Consider the following 20,727-nt stretch of genomic DNA (forward strand, 5'->3'; position numbering starts at 1 on the left):
GCTAGTCCGGTCTCGCCTCCCGGACACTACTCTCAGTATCTCATCTTCCGGGTGATGCTAGTGCTGACCTTTGACCCCAGCAGCACCCTCCGGTCACAGACCCCTGTCCCCCAAGTTGCCCGAAAGCCCTGAGTTTTCCTCAGCCGCCCCTGGCATGTCCCAGCATGCTTGAGTCGCACCAGGCAGAGGACCAGCTGCCGTTCATGCAGAGGAAATGGCCTCCTCATCCCATTCTGGGACAGGAAGAGACCTGACCAGCCACGGAGCACGGCTGAAAATGCTTCTGTTTCATCGATTCCTTAGACAAAGGCTGTCTTAGTGGCAGTCTCCTCCTCACAGCAGTCAGGGGGCGGGTCTCGGGTGGGGCCCCAGGGCTGGAGGCAGCTCCCCGAGCCCTCATTGTGCCACACTCTACGCTCACCCGCTCTTCACACTTCCTCTGTAGATCGAGAGAATCCTTGGTGTTCGCCTACAAGCAGGCCTACGCGCTTGGACCCAGGTGCTTCTGGGACAAGCTGAAGACAAAGCAGAAGTGGACATGGACACAGACGCCCCGCAAGTCAGCCACAAGCCTGGCGGAGAGCCCAAGATCAAAGTGAGTGTTTCCGGACAGGCCTGGGCTTCACCCCCAACTCAGCAGAGCCCCCCAGAACTCCTGAGCAGCGCTCGGGGGCCAGGCCTGCGCCGCAGACCGACAGGCAGGGTCAGCCCAGGATTGCGGGGCAACGGGTCTGGGCCCGGAGGGCCCAGGTTGGCCAAGCCCTTGATGATCTGGGCATGTCCCCAGCGCAGGGATGGTGTGATGCTGGGGTCCCTGCCATTGTGAGGAAGCCACTGGGCCAACCCCGGAGCTATCATCAAGGTCGAGAGAGAAGGGCAGTGTCGGCTGGGAGGGTAAGGGAATGTGACGGTCGCGGGGTCCAGGGCCGACTGTGGGCTCAGCTGGCCTGTGGGCAGCGTGTGGGTGAGGTGGACAGGAGGAAGCTGGGCAGCATTGTTGTGGGTTTTTTTTTTTTTTGTATTTTTGTTGGGTTTTTTGTTTTGTTTTTTGGCTTTTTGGGTCACACCCGCTGATGCTTTGGGGGGGGAGGGGTCACTCCTGGCTCGGAACTCAGGAATCACTCCTGGCAGTGCTCAGGGCACCAAATGGGATGCCGGGGATCAGGCTCAGGTCGGCTACATGCGAGGCAGATGCCCTCCCTGCCGTACTGCCACTCTCCAGCCCCTTCAGGGCTGGAAAGCAGCTCGCCTGGACGATGAGAATCTTTTGAACACAGGTGGCATGTTCCTTTTTAAATGGAGAAATTCTACACTGAAAACAGTCTGCTTGGCCGCTTACATGGGAGCAATCGTCTGGGGTGGTATAGCCAGCCTGCGCTCCACAGCTCAGGCCCCGACAGTCTCCCTCTGGGCCCGGGCTGGGAGAGTCGAGCAGGACAGTCTCGCCCTGCGTGCCCCTGACCTGGAGTGAACCCTGAGCACTGTTGGTTGTGGCCCATAAACCAGCAACAGAAGGTGAACAGGAGCCCCGCATGGCACGTTTGTGAAGTTCTGTTCTCTGCACTTGCGTGTACGTGTTGCCCTGTGGTGTGGACAGCGCTTACAGAGGTTCCCTTACAGCGAGGAACCCGCCAAGCTGTGCACATGGCATTCACCACACAAAGGTCTTAAAGAGAGCTGTGCTGGCCAAATCTTTAATTTAGGAAAACTGTGGGCTTTTCTTTCTTTTTTTTTTTCCCAATCACTATCCAGACTTTACACTTCTTTTAAACTTTACAGACATTTCCAGAGTGTGTGTGAGAGAGAGAAGAGAGAGACGGGCGGGGGGGGGGGGGGGGGGGGGGCAGGGGGAATGTTGGGGATTGGATCCAAGTCCTCACCTGCAGACGTGTGCTCTGAGGTGAGCCACATTCATCTCCCCCAGAGCAGTCTTTGGGCCACACTGAGCAGTGCTCTGGGGTCATAAGGGGTCCTGGCCGCGTGCAAGGCCAACGCCCTCCGTGCTGTACTATTCCACAGCCCCCCAGAGCACATATTTAAGACACTGAGGTGCAGAGCCAGGCATACGGCCCAGATGCTGAGCATCCCCATGAGTGGCCTCCGACACCCTGAAATAAAACCGAAGCCCTGAGATGCAGGGCAGCGGAGTGGGGGCTGCGCTGGGTTCTCCGCACAGAAGCAAGGGCGGGTGGTGCTGCCCCAACCCGTGTGCCCTGGTGGGCTGAGGGGTGTGCGAGCAGCGTGCACGGTGTTTCAGCCCCAGTGACGTCCCGTTCTTCTGTTGCAGAATGTGGTCCACGAGTTACGGATCACCAACCAGGTCATCTACTTGAACCCGCCCATCGAGGAGTGCCGCTACAAGCTCTACCAGGAGATGTTTGCCTGGAAGATGGTGGTGCTGTCCCTGCCCAGGATCCAGAGTCAGCGCTACCAGGTGAGCCTCGCCCCTCCCTCCCGAGGCTCCGACCCGTCCAGTCCCCGCCCTGCTCAGGGCCTTGCTCCCAGATGCTGTCCGTGAGCTTGTCTCGGCACCTGATTCTTGCTCCATACCCCCCTTGTCCTATGGAAACGTGAGCCTGTAAGTTGTGTAGCTGGCGGAGAGCTCAGATCACTCGCTGGTCCCCAGCCGGCGTGAGGGCCGTGCGCGCCCAGCCGGTTGCAGGGAAATGGTCCCGGGGCTCTGCTCTTTGCGGGCTCCCATGCTCGGGGCTTGCCTCCTTCCCGCACTCTGCTCGGAAAAAGCAGGCCCGTGTGCCCTGAGTGCCGTGCACACTGTTCACCTTCACCCCGGCTGTCTGGCTAGGTTGGTGTCCATTACGAACTGACTGAAGAGGAGAAGTTCTACCGGAACGCCCTGACGCGCATGCCCGATGGCCCCGTGGCCCTGGAGGAGTCTTACTCTGCTGTCATGGGCATTGTGACAGAGGTCGAGCAGTATGTCAAGGTGAGGCCTGTGGGTGGGGCCCCTGGAGTGCACCTTTACGTCAGAGGGGACGAGCTGTCATCTCAGAGGATAGTGATTGGTGGTTTTTATGATGACTGTTTTGAGAAATTGAAATGACAGATTCTGTAAGAACATGAGGTTTGGGGGGTGAAGGTAGCGATGGTGGTGTGGTAGTGTTCTACTAGGGCCAGGGTCGGATGTATCTGCCTTTGCCTTGCAGGTCTGGCTCCAGTATCAGTGCTTATGGGACATGCAGGCTGAGAACATCTACAACCGGCTCGGGGAAGATCTCAACAAGTGGCAGGCCCTCTTGGTTCAGATAAGGAAGGCCAGGGGGACCTTTGACAATGCAGAGACCAAGAAGGAGTTTGGCCCCGTCGTCATCGATTATGGCAAGGTGCGTGCTGCTCTTGGGACCCAGCGGCGTAGACACCCCGAAAGACGCGGGCAGCGTCTGGCAGCCCGGAGGATGGATGACGATCTCTTGCTTTCTGCCCGTCCACCTGCAGGTGCAGTCCAAGGTGAACCTGAAGTACGACTCTTGGCATAAGGAGGTCCTCAGCAAGTTCGGGCAGATGCTCGGGTCCAACATGACGGAGTTCCACTCGCAGATCTCCAAGGTGAGGGCTGGCTCCTCCCCGTTCCTGGCCCGCTCCGGACCCTGGACTCCTGGTTGACCCCAGACACTCTCCCCACAGTCTCGCCAGGAGCTGGAGCAGCACTCAGTGGACACAGCGAGCACCTCTGACGCCGTGACCTTCATCACCTACGTGCAGTCTCTGAAGCGGAAGATCAAGCAGTTTGAGAAGCAAGTGGAGGTGAGCTGTGGGAGGGGCTGAGGCTTCCAGGGGGTCAGCAAGGGGGTCCAGGAGTGGAGGGGACTGGGCCACCCCCAGCGATGCCAAGGGGCTCCTCCTGCGTCAGCCATAGTGAGGCTGTGCCTTGGCCCTGGCCTCTCTCCCCTCCTGCTCCTTTCTGAGGGACGTGGACCCCGCAGCCTTCAGGCACAGAGACTAGTGCCTTGGGGTCTGCATTTCACAGGGGCCTAAGGGGCTGGAGATGTGTCTGAGGTCGAGCCTGTGCCTGAAGCTTGCTGAGTGTTAAGTTCCACCGCTCCTCGTGGCCCCAGGCAGTGCAGCGGGGCAGGGGCCGTGGCAGCTGGGAGCGGACTCTAGGAATACTGCGCTCGGGGCCCAAGCAGTGGGGAGGGTGCTTACCTTGCTCTGGGCCAGCCAGGGTTCGCGCCCCGCCAGGAGTGATGTCTGAGTGCAGAGCCAGGAGTAGCCCCTGAGCACTGAGCGTGGCCCCAAACGAATGACAACAAAAAACCTGTGAAACGAAACTGCGCCCGGCCCTGGCGTGCCAGCCCGAGACCTGCGGTTTAGCATTCCCCGAGCACTTTCACTCGAATCGTTCCCTGGCTCCTGAGCAGCCGCTTCCTCAGTGCTGGGCGGGCACCAGCCAGTGTCCGTCCCACCAGGCCAGCCCCTCTCGCTGCCGCCCGCCCCGCCGGGTGTGGGTTTCTGAGGACAGTGAGCGTGCTGAGCCAGGGGCTCCTCTCCGGGGGGAGCCCCTCCCCGCGTCGGCCCTGCTTTAAGGGAACGGCCGCGTTTCTCTCCCCTGTCAGCTCTACCGCAACGGCCAGCGCCTGCTGGAGAAGCAGCGGTTCCAGTTCCCGCCCTCGTGGCTGTACATTGACAACATCGAGGGCGAGTGGGGCGCCTTCAACGACATCATGCGGCGCAAGGACTCGGCCATCCAGCAGCAGGTGGCCAATCTGCAGATGAAGATCGTGCAGGAGGACCGGGCCGTGGAGAGCCGCACCACCGACCTGCTGGGCGACTGGGAGAAAACCAAGCCCGTCACGGTGCGTGCCTCGCCTGCGCCCCTCCACACTGTCGGGAAACCCGGCTTCCAGTGACAAGGATGTCTATGTCTGTGACGGAGAGCAGGTGGCTCACCTCAGAGCATGAGCCGAGCCGCACCCCTGTCTGCCCAGAGCCACTAGAGCTGGCCGTGGCCCCAGGAGCTTGGTCGCTCTCACGCCTGTCCTCAGCTCTCAGCGGACTCGGTCCGCATCTTGTAGCCCGCGGGGAGCCCGTGGTCCTGCTGCTGCTGCACCCTCTAGCCGCCCCGAGTGGGAGGCGTCCGGGGCATGAGGTGCTGTGGGGTTGGCGCAGGAACCCGAAGGAGGAAAGCGGGCGGGCCAGCACGAGCAGAGACGCAGCAGGGCGGGTCGGGGTGCAGCTCGGATGCAGTTTTCAGCTTCGTGTGAAATTGGCAGGTGGAGCTCTCATCGTGTTCTTCTCCATGTCGCTTACCTGGATTAGTCGTGGGGTGTGGGTTGAGAGTGTTGTTTGTGCGGATCCAGAGAGATCATACAGCAGGTAGACTCTAGTCTTGCACACGGCCACCCAAGTTGGAGCCCTGGCACCCCATACGGCCCCCTAAGCCTGCCAGGCATGATCCCTGAGCACAGAGAGCTAGGAGTAAGCCTTGAGCACTGGTGTGTGTTTATTTGGGGAAGAGGCTGTGATGGGGTGTTAGGGATTTTCTGTGATGCAAATGAGGGGAGTCATGGCGCATACTCTAGCCCTGAGCTCTACCCGCAGCCCCTCAGGTGCACACAGGCAGAGAAGAAAGGGGTGTTCAGAGTGCCCGTAGCCTGGGTCTCTGGTTGGGGGTGCGAGGTCTGATGCCCTCATTACCCACCGGGTTGGGCTCTGCCTGCTGTGTCGGGCACTCAGCTTGGCATCAGGATGTGTGTCTTGAGGGCTCTGCTCCTGTCGGCACCATGGGGCCCTCACAGGCGTGCGCGTACAGCCTAGTGGCACTGCTCTGGGCCAGTGCTCGTGTCCCGCCGGCCAGCCTCGAGCTTTAATGACCCTGTCACTGCAGTTGCCCCAGGGCTCCGCCCCTCAGCCACTGGCTCTCCCTGGCCAGGGGTTCTTGTTGCTCCCAGCATGGGCTCCAGCAGGAGGAGGGTGGGGGAGGGGTGGGGGAGGCAGTCCCCGCTGGTGCGTGCACGGCCCCCCACCCCGCAGCAGACCCGTGACCTCTGCTCCGCGCGTGCAGGGTAACCTGCGGCCCGAGGAGGCCCTGCAGGCGCTCACCATCTACGAGGGGAAGTTCGGCCGCCTCAAGGACGACCGCGAGAAGTGCGCCAAGGCCAAGGAGGCGCTGGAGCTCACGGACTCGGGGCTGCTCGGCGGCAGCGAGGAGCGTGTCCAGGTAGGCCGGGTCGCACGACCGCTGGGGGCCGGGCCGTCTGCGTCTGGGGGAGCCCGCGTCCCGCGCCGACCTGCTCTGCTCGGCCCTGCCGCAGGTGGCCTTGGAAGAACTCCAGGACCTCAAGGGCGTGTGGTCGGAGCTTTCCAAGGTGTGGGAGCAGATCGACCAGATGAAGGAGCAGCCGTGGGTGTCCGTGCAGCCTCGGAAGGTAGTGCTGCTGGGGGGTTTGCCCGGGAGGAGCCGGGCCGGGAGCTGGGCGTCCGCTGGACATGCGCCTCACGAGCACCTCTGCTTGCCCGGCAGCTGCGACAGAACCTCGACGGCCTGCTGAACCAGCTGAAGAACTTCCCGGCGCGGCTGCGGCAGTACGCCTCCTACGAGTTCGTCCAGAGGCTCCTGAAGGGCTACCTGAAGGTGGGGACCGGGCACTGCCCGCCGGGGGGCCGGGTGAGGCGCTGCCGCCCCGCTCACCGCCGCGCCCCCCGCAGATCAACATGCTGGTGATCGAGCTCAAGTCCGAGGCGCTCAAGGACCGCCACTGGAAGCAGCTGATGAAGCGGCTGCACGTGAACTGGGTGGTGTCCGAGCTCACCCTGGGCCAGATCTGGGACGTGGACCTGCAGAAGAACGAAGCCATCGTCAAGGACGTGCTGCTGGTGGCACAGGGGGAGATGGCGCTGGAGGAGTTCCTGAAGCAGGTAGCGGCGGCCACCGCGCCTGGGGGGCACGCGGGGCGGGGGCCGGGCTGCGACCTGGTCACGGAGGGCCGCCGCGCGCCTGTCCCTGCAGATCCGCGAAGTGTGGAACACCTACGAGCTGGACCTGGTCAACTACCAGAACAAGTGCCGCCTGATCCGCGGCTGGGACGACCTCTTCAACAAGGTCAAGGAGCACATCAACAGCGTCTCGGCCATGAAGCTGTCCCCCTACTACAAGGTACCCCTCGGCCCGCTGCGCCCCCCGGTGGAAGTGCGGGTGGTCTGGGTGGGCGCCAGCAGCCAACTCTCCCCGTCCCCAGGTCTTCGAGGAGGACGCCCTGAGCTGGGAGGACAAACTGAACCGCATCATGGCCCTGTTCGACGTGTGGATCGACGTGCAGCGGCGCTGGGTCTACCTGGAAGGCATCTTCACGGGCAGCGCCGACATCAAGCACCTCCTGCCCGTGGAGACCCAGCGGTTCCAGAGGTGCGGCCGCTGGCGGGCTGGGGCGGACGGGTGTGCGGGGCCGCCCCTCCGCAGAGCCTGACCGAGCCCCCCACACCCGTGCAGCATCAGCATGGAGTTCCTGGCCCTGATGAAGAAGGTGTCCAAGTCTCCGCTCGTGATGGACGTCCTGAGCATCCAGGGCGTGCAGAGGTCTCTGGAGAGGTTGGCAGATCTGCTCGGAAAGATCCAGAAGGCTTTGGGAGAATACCTAGAGAGAGAGCGGTCATCCTTCCCCAGGTAGGGTGGCTCCGGCCCTCCTCGGCCCGTGTGCTGCCGCTGCAGATGCCGGCTTGCACCATTCCTGGCCGTGCAGCAGTGCCCACTGGCTCAGTTTCAGCCCTGGCTATCATCTCTTCTGTTTCATGTAAACTCGTGTTCACAGCGTTCGTTTGATTTCCCGAGTCGCTGAGCCTCTTCCCTAGGTGGTCGCTTCCTTTCTGAGTGGTTTGCTAGTGGGTGTGTTGAACACGTGCTAGGCAGATGGATTCCGGGGGTGTGACTCCATACACTGAGTGCCCCTTGGTGTCTTGTCAGAGAAGGACAGGGAGAAACACAGAGGTCGTGCTCACTTCCACTCTCCTGTCCTGGTTTGCGCTTTGACCTTGGTTCACCTTCGCCTGCAGACACCCATGGGATTCTAGCGTCTCAGATGCAATTTTGATTTTAGGTTCTATTTCGTGGGTGATGAAGATTTGCTCGAGATCATCGGAAACAGCAAGAACGTGGCTAAGTTGCAGAAGCACTTCAAGAAAATGTTTGCCGGCGTGTCGAGCATCATCCTGAACGAGGACAGCTCCGTGGTGCTGGGCATCTCGTCGCGGGAGGGAGAGGAGGTAGCCAGTTCTTCCATTGCCTGGCCCGCCCTGGCCTCACACTGTGCCACCCCTGACTCCCCCTCATCCACCGCAGGTGATGTTCAAAACCCCCGTGTCCATCACTGAGCACCCCAAGATCAACGAGTGGCTCACGCTGGTCGAGAAGGAGATGAGAGTCACACTGGCCAAGCTTCTTGCCGAGTCTGTCACCGAAGTCGAGATTTTCGGCAAAGCGACGTCCATTGACCCGAACACCTACATCACCTGGATCGACAAGTATCAGGTAGTGTGCAGAAGGGGCGGGCCTGGGTGCCGGCGGGCCATGGCTGTGGGTGCAGTGACCTTCATCTCATCTCGTGTTTTTTAGGCCCAACTGGTGGTTCTGTCAGCCCAGATCGCCTGGTCAGAGAACGTGGAGACAGCCCTGAGCAGCATGGGGGGCAGCGGGGACGCAGCGCCCCTGCACTCAGTCTTGAGCAACGTGGAAGTCACTCTCAACGTGCTAGCCGACTCCGTGCTCATGGAGCAGCCCCCGCTGCGCAGGCGCAAGCTGGAGCACCTGGTTAGTCCCCGACTCTGCCCCGCTGGCCCGGGTGTTTGGGGCTGGAGGAGACAGGTGGGCACGCTTTTGGGGGGTGCAGGTTTGCTGCAGGAGAGCGGATTGGGGGAGCACAGGACTTCTCAGTAGGAAGAGGTCAGCTCAGATTAGGGTTTTTGGCTCTTTCTCCTCAACCCACCTCGAGAGGTGCCCAGGAGGCTCGTCTGGGCCCTTCCCTCGCACCTCCCGCGTCCCAGCTGCAGGCTCTTTGCTTCCGCTTCGGATTCTCTCCTTCCCCCGTGTGCCAGTGACCTGTGTGTGCGTTTGCAGTTTTGAGTAGCTCCTGCCGAGCTCTGTGAATGGTTCTCGGATTCCCGCCTTCAGCCGGTCGCTGCAGGCAGCTGGGAGGGCTGAGGGTACCATCTGATGAACGCTCCACGCCTCTCTAGATCACAGAGCTGGTCCACCAGAGGGATGTCACACGGTCCCTGATCAAAAGCAAGATTGACAACGCCAAGTCCTTCGAGTGGCTCAGCCAGATGCGCTTCTACTTCGACCCCAAGCAGACAGACGTGCTCCAGCAGCTGTCCATCCAGATGGCCAATGCCAAGTTCAACTATGGCTTTGAGTACCTGGGTGTGCAGGACAAGCTGGTCCAGACGCCCCTCACCGACCGCTGCTATCTGACCATGACCCAGGCCTTGGAGGCCAGGCTCGGGGGGTCCCCGTTCGGTGAGTTACTGCACCCCCTGAGGGGAGAATGGGTGTCCAGTGGGTCCTGAGGACCACAGAGCCATGCAGTGGTTAGGGCACTGCCTTGCCCATACCAGGTGGGGTTTGATCCCTCACCCCGCAGGATCCCCCCAGCCACACTGGGAGTGATCCCCGAGTGCAGAGCCAGGAGTAAGTCCTGAGCACGGCTGGGTGCGACCCCCGCCCCCTCCCCCAAAACAGAAACAAGATGAAATGGGTTATTTAAAAGCATTTCTCAGTTACAGGTCTGGCATATGCTAAGGACTTGGCTTGTATTTCTGGCAGCCGCTTCTGTCTTTTAGTCTTTTTCAAACTTGCTTCAAGCAGAACTGGGTTCTGGGCTGAGCCGTGGCCACCAGCTCAGCCCAAACCTGTCTCCCCACAGGGCCTGCTGGGACCGGGAAAACAGAGTCCGTCAAAGCCCTTGGCCATCAACTGGGACGGTTTGTCTTGGTTTTCAACTGTGATGAAACCTTTGATTTCCAGGTGAGATTATGGGGTCTGCCTCAAGTCCAGTGGGATAGTGGAGGACTTGAGGCATTTGCCGTGCATGCAGTTACGCCCGGTTCTAGCCCACTGCTGCTTATGGTCCCCCTCGGCCCACCAGGAGTGACCCCTGAGTGTCAGAGCCAGGATAAGCAACGGTGCGGCCCAAAATAAGAAGCTCCTGGCCTCCTGGCTGGCAGGGTCAGCTGCCCGACTGTTGTGTGGGGTCAGGCTGAACGGGCCTACACAGGGTTCTGCCTCTAACAGGAGACACTGCCTGTCTTCCCTCCTTCTGGTTTGTGGCTGCCACGCCCAGCAGTGCGGGAGGAGGTGATGTGGCCTTGAGCCAGCATCAAGCCTGGGGCCTTACCATCCACTGCCCACCTGCCGGCCCGTTTCTCACGCCCTTTTTCTCAAGGGCATTTCTCAAATGCTTAATGGCCACGATTGAGAGTAACTAGGGCGGGCCTGGGATGGTCGTGCAGGAGCGTCTCCTGCAGCTTTGGGGGTCCTGGTCCTTATCAGACTCCCAGTACCACAGACGGTCCCCTGAGCACTGCTGGGAGTCATTCCTGAGCACCGAGCATTGCCAGGTGTGTGCCCCAAAAGTCCCCCTCCAAAAAGGAGACTGCAGAGACCCTCAGTGAGCTGAATGCGGGTATTTCACGCGGGCACCCCAAGGTCCCTTAGCAAGTGCAGGAGCGACTCCTGAGCACTACTGGGTGTGACCCAGAAGTTTTGAAAGAAATCAAAGTCTTGGGGTTTTTGTTTTGGTTTGGGGGGTATCTCAAGCAGTGCCCAGGGGCTCCTGGGGTGAGTGCCACGACAGCGATGGATGCCGGGGTCCATGTTTGCAGCGCAGGGATGATCTAACCCAGCCTCTGCGCCATGTTGCTCTCTGGCCCTCTGAGCTGGCTCCCAGGCACCTGGGAAACGTTCTCAATGGTGCAGTAAGATGACCGCGTCGGGGGAAGACATGGGCACGGAGGGCTGGTGTGAGCTGCCCACCGTGCTGGAAGGACTGGCCGAGTGGCCGCAGCCCTGTCACCCACCTGCTGCTATGCAGTCAGCATTGGCCGAGCCAGCAGGATCACATGTCTCCTTCCTTCCCCCTCAGGCCATGGGCCGAATCTTTGTGGGGCTCTGCCAGGTGGGTGCCTGGGGCTGCTTCGATGAGTTCAACCGCCTGGAGGAGCGGATGCTGTCGGCCGTGTCCCAGCAGGTCCAGTGCATCCAGGAGGCGCTGCGCGAGCACTCCAACCCCAACTACGACAAGAGTAAGGCCCTGGACCCCTCCTCCCCCGCCCCGCGCCACCTGCCCAGCACCCGTCTGGCCAGAAGGAGACTGTACTCCAGCCTGGGGAGGGTCGTGACAGACTCGAGAGGGCGTAGGGGCGTGGGTCGGCCGGGGGCGGCTTGTCTGGTCGGGGTGCCGCCCTCTCACAGCCCCCCGCTTTCCAGCCGCCGCCCCCATCACCTGTGAGCTGCTGAACAAGCAGGTGAAGGTGAGCCCCGACATGGCCATCTTCATCACCATGAACCCCGGCTACGCGGGCAGGTCCAACCTGCCGGACAACCTGAAGAAGCTCTTCCGGAGCCTGGCCATGACCAAGCCCGACCGGCAGCTGATCGCGCAGGTCATGCTGTACTCCCAGGGCTTCCGCACGGCCGAGGTGCTGGCCAACAAGATCGTGCCCTTCTTCAAGTGAGTGCCTGGGCCCCTGGGGCGTCTGCGGGGCAGGGGTGGGTTGGCTTTGCTGGGGAGAGGCCCCGCGCGGCCCCGCCGTCTGAAGGGACCCTTCGCTTCAGGCTCTGCGACGAGCAGCTGTCGTCCCAGAGCCATTACGACTTTGGCCTCCGGGCTCTGAAGAGCGTGCTGGTGAGTGCCGGCAACGTGAAGAGAGAGCGGATTCAGAGGATCAAGAGGGAGAAGGAAGAGCGAGGCGAGGCGGTCGACGAAGGGGAGATCGCCGAGAACCTGCCTGAGCAAGAGGTTGGTGCACCAGAGGGCTGAGCGGGCCGGGACTGCTGGTCTCACCGCTTGCTTGAGGGCCATTGTGAGTCAGGAACCTTCTGGAAACAGTGGTGTGCGCCAGGCTCTCAGGCTCAGCCCCTGTCCCCACACAGATCCTGATCCAGAGCGTCTGTGAGACCATGGTACCCAAGCTGGTGGCCGAGGACATCCCACTGCTCTTCAGCCTCCTGTCGGACGTGTTCCCCGGGGTCCAGTACCACCGGGGAGAGATGACCGCACTGCGGGAGGAGCTGAAGAAGGTGTGTCAGGAGATGTACCTGACATACGGAGACGGAGAGGAGGTCGGCGGCATGTGGGTGGAGAAGGTAAGGGCCCGTCCCGTCAAGAGCCCTGTGCTCCTCCAAGAGACAAGGACTCTCCCGGACACCCACTGGCTTGGTCCCCATCTTGAAACAGCCCTCGGGGCCAGAGCACTCATACAGGGGGGAGGGCACTTGCTTGCACACAGCTGACCCAGGTCTGACCCCCCTGCCCCCCACATGTGCCCTAGCCCCCAAACAAAACAAACCACTGAGCTAAAACAGATGAAAATCTAACCGATAGGGTGTAGTTCCTTGTCCCGCAACCTTCTCTGACCATTCTGTGGTGCCCATGGTATATCATGGCGGGGGCGCAGGGGACCCTCCGACCTGGGTGAGACATGCGGGGTCTCTGGAAATGCTGCGGAGGATGCACAAAGGGCTCCATGTATGAGACACTCCGCTCGGAAGGCACTGGCTGCCTTCTCTATTAGTCTCTATTAGAGACTGTTCACGGGAAAATGTTGGAGCTTTGCAAGCTGGAGACTGAGCCTGGGTCCCACGCCGGGCCCGTCCTGCCGGTCTTAGGTTCAGCCCCTGACCCCCAGGCTCCCAGCGTTTCCCACTGTTTGTTGAGTCCCTGCCGGCTGCTTTCCCTGTGCCCTGGGTGGTGTCTGTCAGTAGACTGCCGCTTAGGTCGGCAGAAGCATTTCTTCGGGTGCCCTGGGCTGCGATGGAGCGTCTCTCTGACACCGGTTATGGGCGCCGTCCCCCCTCCGCAGGTGCTGCAGCTCTACCAGATCACACAGATCAATCACGGCCTCATGATGGTCGGGCCCTCCGGCAGCGGCAAGAGCATGGCCTGGCGCGTGCTGCTCAAGGCTCTGGAGAGGCTCGAGGGCGTGGAGGGCGTGGCTCACATCATCGACCCCAAGGCCATCAGCAAAGACCACCTGTACGGGACCCTGGACCCCAACACCAGGGAGTGGACGGACGGGCTCTTCACGCACGTCTTGAGGAAGTAAGTCCACTCCCGCGGGCCAGCGGGGCCTGACTCTGCCCCTCCCGCGGGCCCGCTGCCCGGCTGCTCACCGGTGGCTGCGTGTGGCCCCCGCAGGATCATCGATAACGTGCGCGGGGAGCTGCAGAAGCGCCAGTGGATCATCTTCGACGGCGACGTGGACCCCGAGTGGGTGGAGAACTTGAACTCTGTGCTGGACGACAACAAGCTCCTGACCCTGCCCAACGGGGAGCGCCTCAGCCTCCCGCCCAACGTGAGTGGGCACCGGCGCGGCCAGCTTTCCCATTCCCTGCCGGCACTTGAGGCGGGGCTGGCGCTCGGCTTTCAGGGGACAGTGGCCAGGTGGCGGGCGTGGCGGGCACGGGTGGACAGGACAGCATTACTCTGACCCGTGGCACAGCAGCCAACTAAGCTGGCGTTCCCCTGCTCCGGGAGATGGCGACCAGAGCAGCTAGGCCGGGCAGCTCCTGTGAGCAGAGTGAAGTGTGGGTCTGGGGTCAGCGAACGGGGCCAAGTGGCTGGAGGGGGACTGCGTGCTTGGGACCCGTGCGGCCGCGGGAGCCTGTTCTGGGGCTCATTCCTCAGCCCCTTCCCAGGACAGGCCACTGCTCAGGGCCTCTTCTCACGCTGTCACCCTGGGGGTGGCCCTCACACGTGTCCCCCCAGGTGTGGGCTCCGCAGCGGGCCCTCGGCCACCCCGACTGACATCCCCGTGGTCCGGGGAGCAGCCCCGGAGGCTGAGCGTGCCGCGGGGTCCCCGGGTGGGAGTGGTGGCCGACGTCGGCTCATTCACGGGTTCGGGTTTCCTCCCGCAGGTGCGGATCATGTTCGAGGTGCAGGACCTGAAGTACGCCACGCTGGCCACCGTGTCGCGCTGTGGCATGGTGTGGTTCAGCGAGGACGTGCTGAGCACGGACATGATCTTCAACAACTTCCTGGCCCGGCTGCGCAGCATCCCGCTGGACGAGGGCGAGGAGGAGGCGCAGCGCCGGCGCAAGGGCAAGGAGGACGAGGGCGAGGAGGCGGCGTCGCCCATGCTGCAGGTGCGGGGCGGGGAGGGCCGCGGCCGCGCGTATCCCACCCCCAGGCGGGCCCCAGGCCGCTGACGGGGCGTCGGCGCCTCCCCCGCAGATCCAGCGGGACGCGGCCACCATCATGCAGCCGTACTTCACCTCCAACGGGCTGGTGACCAAGGCGCTGGAGCACGCCTTCAAGCTGGAGCACATCATGGACGCCACGCGGCTGCGCTGCCTGGGAGCGCTCTTCTCCATGCTGCACCAGGCCTGCCGCAACGTGGCGCAGTACAACGCCAACCACCCCGACTTCCCCATGCAGATCGAGCAGCTGGAGCGCTACATCCAGGTGGGCACGGGGACCCTTCCCGCCCGGGCCGGGGACCCCCCGAGCCCTTCGCCTCGCCAGCCTGTGCTTCCTCCTCCCACAGCGGTACCTGGTCTACGCCATCCTCTGGTCCCTGTGCGGGGACAGTAGGCTCAAGATGCGAGCGGAGCTGGGGGAGTACATCCGGAGAGTGACCACGGTGCCGCTGCCCGCCACGCCCAACGTCCCCATCATCGACTTCGAGGTAGGGTGCTCCGGCTGTCTCGGGCCTATTGAAAGGGGTGTTGGCCCACGCGCGCGGGAACAGGCGCGGCTGAGGCCTATGCGTTTCCTCCAGGTGTCCATCAGCGGGGAGTGGGCGCCCTGGCAGGCCAAGGTGCCCCAGATCGAAGTGGAGACACACAAGGTGGCAGCTCCCGATGTGGTGGTGCCCACACTGGACACGGTTCGCCACGAAGCCCTGCTGTATACTTGGCTGGCCGAGCACAAGCCGCTGGTCCTGTGCGGGCCCCCTGGCTCCGGCAAGACCATGACACTCTTCAGTGCTCTCCGGGCCCTTCCTGACATGGAGGTGAGGGACCGCCCGGGGTGCAGGTGCAGATGGAGTTGAGGGACCGCCCGGGGTGTGGGGAGCTCCTGGGTGCAGGCGTGGAATCCTCATCTCCCCGGATTCGCCCTCCCAAAGGTCGTGGGCCTGAACTTCTCGAGCGCCACCACGCCTGAGCTCCTGCTGAAGACCTTCGACCACTACTGCGAGTACAGACGCACGCCCAACGGGGTCGTGCTGGCGCCCGTGCAGCTGGGCAAGTGGCTCGTGCTTTTCTGCGACGAAATCAACCTGCCGGACATGGACAAATACGGGACGCAGAGGGTCATCTCCTTTATCAGACAGGTTGGTGCCTCCCCCGGGCCGGGAGACGCTCGGGCTCTCCCCTGACCTCTATGTGCTCTCGCTCGCTCTCTTCCCCACCACCCCCGCCCCGTGCACATGCGCACACGCTCTCCCTGATTGTGGGCTCACACACTTGCACGCACACACGTGTTCTCTCTCTCAAACACACACACACGCACACTCTCTCTCCCTAACCTGTACGACTCTCTCCCTCTCCCTCTCCCTCTCCCTCTCTCTCTCTGTCCTTTCCTCCCTCCCTGTCTCTCGCTCTCTGACTCTCGCTTCCTCCCTCTGACCTGTTTCCCTACAGATGGTGGAGCACGGAGGCTTCTACCGGACCTCCGACCAGACCTGGGTGAAGCTCGAGAGGATCCAGTTTGTTGGGGCCTGTAACCCCCCGACCGACCCTGGAAGAAAGCCGCTCTCGCACAGGTGACAGTGCTGCTTGTCCCGGCCACTCACAGGTGGCGGGCCGGCAGCCGTGGTTGGGCTCTCTCTGCTCTGCAGCTGTTCACGCCTCGCCTCGCTTGCAGTGACGGGAAGCCTGTGTCCATGACTCCGGCAGGGTGGGGCGGGGCTGGGCTCTCCTGCAGACACACTAACCGCTACCCCGACAGGTTCCTGCGCCACGTGCCCGTCGTGTATGTGGACTACCCGGGCCCCGCCTCGCTGACACAGATCTACGGTACCTTCAACCGGGCCATGCTGCGGCTCATCCCGTCCCTGCGCACCTACGCCGAGCCGCTGACCGCTGCCATGGTGGAGTTCTACACCATGTCTCAGGTACGCCCCCGCCCCCTCCTGGTCAGAGACCGGGGCTGCACTTGGAGCTTTGTCGGCCTGGCGCTCTCTCCCAAGTGCACCATCAAGTACATCATCCTCACACTCTGGGAACGTGACAAGGACATGCTTAGGCTAGTTTTTGTCGGCCTTGGTGTTGGCTAGTGGGTCAATGGGGTTGTTTCTCTGGAAACTGACGCATCCTGATGCTTGTGGGGATTCTGCGCTCCTGGTCAGGGACCTGCCAGCCATGGGTCCGGGCCAGTGATACTCTCCTAGTGTTTCTCCCTGCCTCCTGAGCATGGTGCCTTGTTGGTGAGGTTCTGTCAGTCAGTAAAAGCCTTTTGATTGGCTTTCTCTGTCCCACCTTCTGCAGCCATGAACAAGGCCCAGAGGAGAGTGGGCCTGTCTTGTGCACCTCCCACCCCTCGTTTGCTTTCCTTTTTTTTTTTTTTTATTTGCTTTTTGGGTCACACCCGGTGATGCACAGGGCTTACTCCTGGCTCTGCACTCAGGAATTACTCCTGGCGGTGCCCAGGGGACCATAAGGGATGCTGGAAATCGAACCCTGGTCAGCCGTGTGCAAGGCAAACGCCCTCCCTGCTGTGCTGTCGCTCCGGCCCCCCTTCTTTTATTCAGAGGCCACATCCGGTGGTGCTTGGGGATCGACCCAGACGGGTGGAGTGTGAGGCAGACGCCTCAGTTGCTCCCCTCCCTGATCCCTGTTTGCTATCAATGTTGTGAAACTGCGTTTCTGCCACAGAAGTTTGCCTGCTTCTGTTTGGAGCTACATCTGGTGGTGCTCAGGCTACTCCCAGCAGAGCCTGGGGGTGTCCAGGGTGGGGGGCCCGAGGCGAGCTTCTTTCGGTGCACGGCATGAGCTTCCTTCCTCTCTGGCTCTGTTTTCTTGGTGCTTAAGGAAGCTGTAGCCTCGCCCTTTTTCCCACAAAATCTTGGTCATTAAGTGCTGTTGTTTCCTTGCTTCTGCTTTTGAACCCATTGGAAAGATTTTCCTTGCGCTCAGGAGTTCCGTTTCTGTCAGGGAGGGTCCTCTACAGAGTGCCGGGCCACCCCGGCTCGCCCAGAGCTCCAGCTCTTCAAGCATCTCCCGGCCCCAGGAGGGTCTATGTTTTCCGTTTGTTTGGAGACCGTGCCCAGCAGTGCCCAAGGGCTAAGGCTCCCACCTTGTAGGAAACATTGTTTATCTTGGATTTCTATATGCAGAGCCTGGAGGGATAGGGCAGTGGGCAGGGTGCTTGCCTTGCATGCGACTGACCCAGGTTCAGTCCCCACACCCTATGGTATGGTCCCCCAGGCCTTGCCAGGAGTGAGCTCTGAACCCCACCTGGCATGGTTCCAAGCCAAAAAGAAAAATAAGTGAAAGAAGATGGAGGCAGAGCTGGTGGGTGACAGCCCAGTGTGGTGTCCCGAGCACCACCAGGGGTCTGCCCGCATCCCGGTCAGGTGTGCTCGAAAACAGAACAGTAAAAACAAATCAAAGTTGGGTGAAGTAACAGAGAGAATAGGGCCTGGTCTTGCACGTGGCCAAACCAGACTTGATTCCCGAGCACAGCTGGGAGTACGTACCCTCCCCGCCCAAGTTAATACAACTCCCTGTAGCACGTGGGGAGGGGACAAGGTGCCTGCCTCGGACAAGGCCTTCCAGCTGCTCCGGCCGTTCCAGCCGTGGCCTCTCGGCCTCTCCGTGTCTGAAGATAATCAAGGCGCTTTTGCTTTTGCTCCCCCAGGAGCGGTTCACACAGGACACCCAGCCCCACTACATCTACTCACCCCGGGAGATGACTCGGTGGGTGAGGGGGATCTTCGAGGCTCTGAGACCCCTGGAGACTCTGCCGGTCGAAGGGCTCATCCGGATCTGGGCGCACGAAGCCCTGCGTCTCTTCCAAGACCGGTAAGGCCAGAGCCGTTCCCTGTGCGGCCTCGGTCACGGTCCACTCTGGGGCAGCCCGCTGTCACCTGAACTGGCGCATGGTGCTGCCCACACCGAGAGGCTCACCATGAGAGGGCAGATCGCCTTGGCAATCAGGGCCAGGCGTGTGATTGGGATGCTGGTCCTGGCCCGTGTGAGGGAAAAACTGGCGGATGACCAACCCTTCCAGTCAGGGCCTTCTCGCAGGTTTGCCAGTTCTCTTGGCTCTGACTTGACCCAAGTTCCCACCAATGCAGCTGTTGGCCCTCACGGCCCCTAACCGCGCCCCACCCCCCTTCCCACAGCCTGGTGGAGGATGAGGAGCGGCGCTGGACGGACGAGAACATCGACATGGTCGCGCTGAAGCACTTCCCCAACATCGACAAAGAGAAGGCCATGAGCCGGCCCATCCTCTACAGCAACTGGCTGTCCAAGGTGAGGCGCGCGGGGCTCCTCATCAGCGAGGTCTTTCTGGGGCGGGTGTTGCCTCGCACGTGGCAGCCCGGGTTTGAGCCCCAGACCCAAAGGCTCCCCTGAGTACCACCAGCTCTCGCCCAAAAACAAACCAAAACAAAAGAGCAGTAGGGAAGCAACAGCCCCACAGCTCACCCCAGGAAACACTGTGTGGCCCCAAAATGAAGATGGACTTTTTTAAGTGGGTGTGGGGTGCTGACTTGTGTGCAGGCCCCGCCACCCCTAAGAGGGGAACAGGACACTGTGGGCCATCAAGGGCTGCCCTGTCAGAACGGTCTGGACTCGATCAACTCCTCGTCCCTACAGGCAGCACCTTCCTCCCTGCCCCCCTTCCCTCTGGGACACCAGCGCTCTTCTTTGGGGGGACCCTCCCGAGCCGTGTGCTGGAAAGCCAGCCTGGTGCCCTCACCTCTCAGCTCTTTCCTGCAGGCAGAGAAGGGCTGGGGCCCACGGGCTCACACAGCGTGCCTGGCTCGGCCCAATATTTCATTCAACCCTTCCTCCTGTGGCTCCGTCTTGCTTCCCTGAGTGGGCACTGTCGCCCAGTGCTGTGTGTTCTCTGGGAGTTCTCTCTGTTCCGAGCTCAGTTACTCTGTCTCAGAGTTTGCGGTGTGCGCGCTGCACTGCGGGTCTCTGCCTCGTGTGCTGTCTGCTCTGCTGTGCTGCTGCCGCAGTGTAGATGTCTGTCTCTGCCCTGGCCTGTAGTGAAACCATCCTTGTTTTGTTTGGGGGCCACACCCACTAGTGTTCTGGGGTGGGGTGGGGGATCTCCTGGCTCAGTGTTCAGGGTGCTCCTCGGATGCCGGTGATGGGACTGGTGCTACACTCCAGCCCCTTGTCCTCCATCCTGGGGGCAGTTTTTCAGCTTTTTACTGTATCGGAAGATCAGTGGCGTTGGCATAAAGGCCAGTGATTCCTTACTAGTCATTGAAGCCTGACCTTTTTCTTGCAGGATTACATCCCAGTAGACCAAGAAGAGTTGAGAGATTATGTCAAAGCACGACTGAAAGTCTTCTACGAAGAAGAACTTGACGTTCCTCTTGTCCTGTTTAATGAAGTGTTAGATCATGTGCTCAGAATTGACCGGTAGGAAACACTCGTGTGTGTGTGTGTGTGTGTGTGTGTGTGTGTGTGTGTGTGTGGCGTGTGAGGAAATCACAGCAAGCCTTGTGCTATTCTCCTGAGTGACCGTTTCCCAGCCCAGAACCCCTGAGCTTGTGGAGAGGGCTGGTCTCAGGTCCACTCAGTAAATGGGCACTGTGGTGTCGGGAAGTGGCCCCGCCCAGGTGTCCGAAGCATGACGTGTTGCCCTCCCGACGTTTCAGGATATTCCGGCAGCCTCAGGGCCACTTGCTTCTGATTGGTGTCAGCGGGGCGGGCAAGACCACGCTGTCCCGCTTCGTGGCCTGGATGAACGGACTGAGCGTGTACCAGATCAAGGTGAGTCTGGTCGCCCGGCGTCCTCGCGGTGCCCGCCGCGCCCAGTGTGCCGGCCTCACCGCACCCGCTCTGTAGGTGCACAGGAAGTACACGGGCGAGGACTTCGACGAGGACCTCAGGGTGGTGCTGCGGCGCTCCGGCTGCAAGAACGAGAAGATCGCCTTCATCATGGACGAGTCCAACGTGCTGGACTCGGGGTTCCTGGAGCGGATGAACACGCTTCTGGCCAACGGCGAGGTGACGGGCGCTGGCACAGCGTGGCATGGCGGGTGTGGTGGCAGAGAGGTGACGGGTGCTGGCGGGGTGGCGGTGACAGTGGCCCAGGAAGTCTCGCCGTCTCGCTGCCCAGGTCCCGGGGCTGTTCGAGGGCGACGAGTATGCCACCCTGATGACGCAGTGCAAGGAGGGCGCCCAGAAGGAGGGCCTGATGCTGGACTCGCACGAGGAGCTCTACCGGTGGTTCACTAGCCAGGTCATCCGCAACCTGCACGTGGTCTTCACCATGAACCCGTCCTCCGAGGGCCTCAAGGACCGGGCCGCCACCTCCCCTGCCCTCTTCAACAGGTGCGCCCCCTCCTTAGCCCCAGGCAAGCCCCGGCCGC

At 61.6% G+C, this 20,727-nt stretch overlaps 1 protein-coding gene across 1 annotated transcript in view; it reads left to right on the forward strand.

The window, feature by feature from the left end:
• DYNC1H1 (dynein cytoplasmic 1 heavy chain 1) overlaps nt 1–20,727 on the forward strand; it is a 54,218-nt gene that overhangs the window by 22,514 nt on the left and 10,977 nt on the right. The window contains exons 10-47 of the mRNA XM_056113695.1: nt 446–595; nt 2,288–2,434; nt 2,804–2,944; nt 3,165–3,341; nt 3,454–3,564; nt 3,643–3,762; nt 4,572–4,811; nt 6,020–6,175; nt 6,270–6,383; nt 6,479–6,589; nt 6,664–6,873; nt 6,965–7,111; nt 7,194–7,360; nt 7,445–7,618; nt 8,049–8,214; nt 8,291–8,479; nt 8,564–8,758; nt 9,184–9,466; nt 9,873–9,973; nt 11,091–11,250; nt 11,435–11,678; nt 11,783–11,966; nt 12,101–12,313; nt 13,030–13,268; nt 13,365–13,521; nt 14,084–14,311; nt 14,400–14,630; nt 14,713–14,853; nt 14,947–15,180; nt 15,295–15,501; nt 15,812–15,933; nt 16,119–16,284; nt 18,030–18,193; nt 18,517–18,646; nt 19,638–19,771; nt 20,011–20,125; nt 20,201–20,362; nt 20,475–20,689. Of these exons, the coding sequence (XP_055969670.1) occupies nt 446–595; nt 2,288–2,434; nt 2,804–2,944; nt 3,165–3,341; nt 3,454–3,564; nt 3,643–3,762; nt 4,572–4,811; nt 6,020–6,175; nt 6,270–6,383; nt 6,479–6,589; nt 6,664–6,873; nt 6,965–7,111; nt 7,194–7,360; nt 7,445–7,618; nt 8,049–8,214; nt 8,291–8,479; nt 8,564–8,758; nt 9,184–9,466; nt 9,873–9,973; nt 11,091–11,250; nt 11,435–11,678; nt 11,783–11,966; nt 12,101–12,313; nt 13,030–13,268; nt 13,365–13,521; nt 14,084–14,311; nt 14,400–14,630; nt 14,713–14,853; nt 14,947–15,180; nt 15,295–15,501; nt 15,812–15,933; nt 16,119–16,284; nt 18,030–18,193; nt 18,517–18,646; nt 19,638–19,771; nt 20,011–20,125; nt 20,201–20,362; nt 20,475–20,689 (6,545 nt within the window). The remainder of the gene's footprint in view (nt 1–445; nt 596–2,287; nt 2,435–2,803; nt 2,945–3,164; nt 3,342–3,453; nt 3,565–3,642; nt 3,763–4,571; nt 4,812–6,019; nt 6,176–6,269; nt 6,384–6,478; nt 6,590–6,663; nt 6,874–6,964; nt 7,112–7,193; nt 7,361–7,444; nt 7,619–8,048; nt 8,215–8,290; nt 8,480–8,563; nt 8,759–9,183; nt 9,467–9,872; nt 9,974–11,090; nt 11,251–11,434; nt 11,679–11,782; nt 11,967–12,100; nt 12,314–13,029; nt 13,269–13,364; nt 13,522–14,083; nt 14,312–14,399; nt 14,631–14,712; nt 14,854–14,946; nt 15,181–15,294; nt 15,502–15,811; nt 15,934–16,118; nt 16,285–18,029; nt 18,194–18,516; nt 18,647–19,637; nt 19,772–20,010; nt 20,126–20,200; nt 20,363–20,474; nt 20,690–20,727) is intronic.

The sequence above is a fragment of the Sorex fumeus genome, unplaced genomic scaffold (assembly GCF_029834395.1).
Source record: "Sorex fumeus unplaced genomic scaffold, SorFum_2.1 ptg000022l, whole genome shotgun sequence".
Taxonomy (NCBI): domain Eukaryota; kingdom Metazoa; phylum Chordata; class Mammalia; order Eulipotyphla; family Soricidae; genus Sorex; species Sorex fumeus.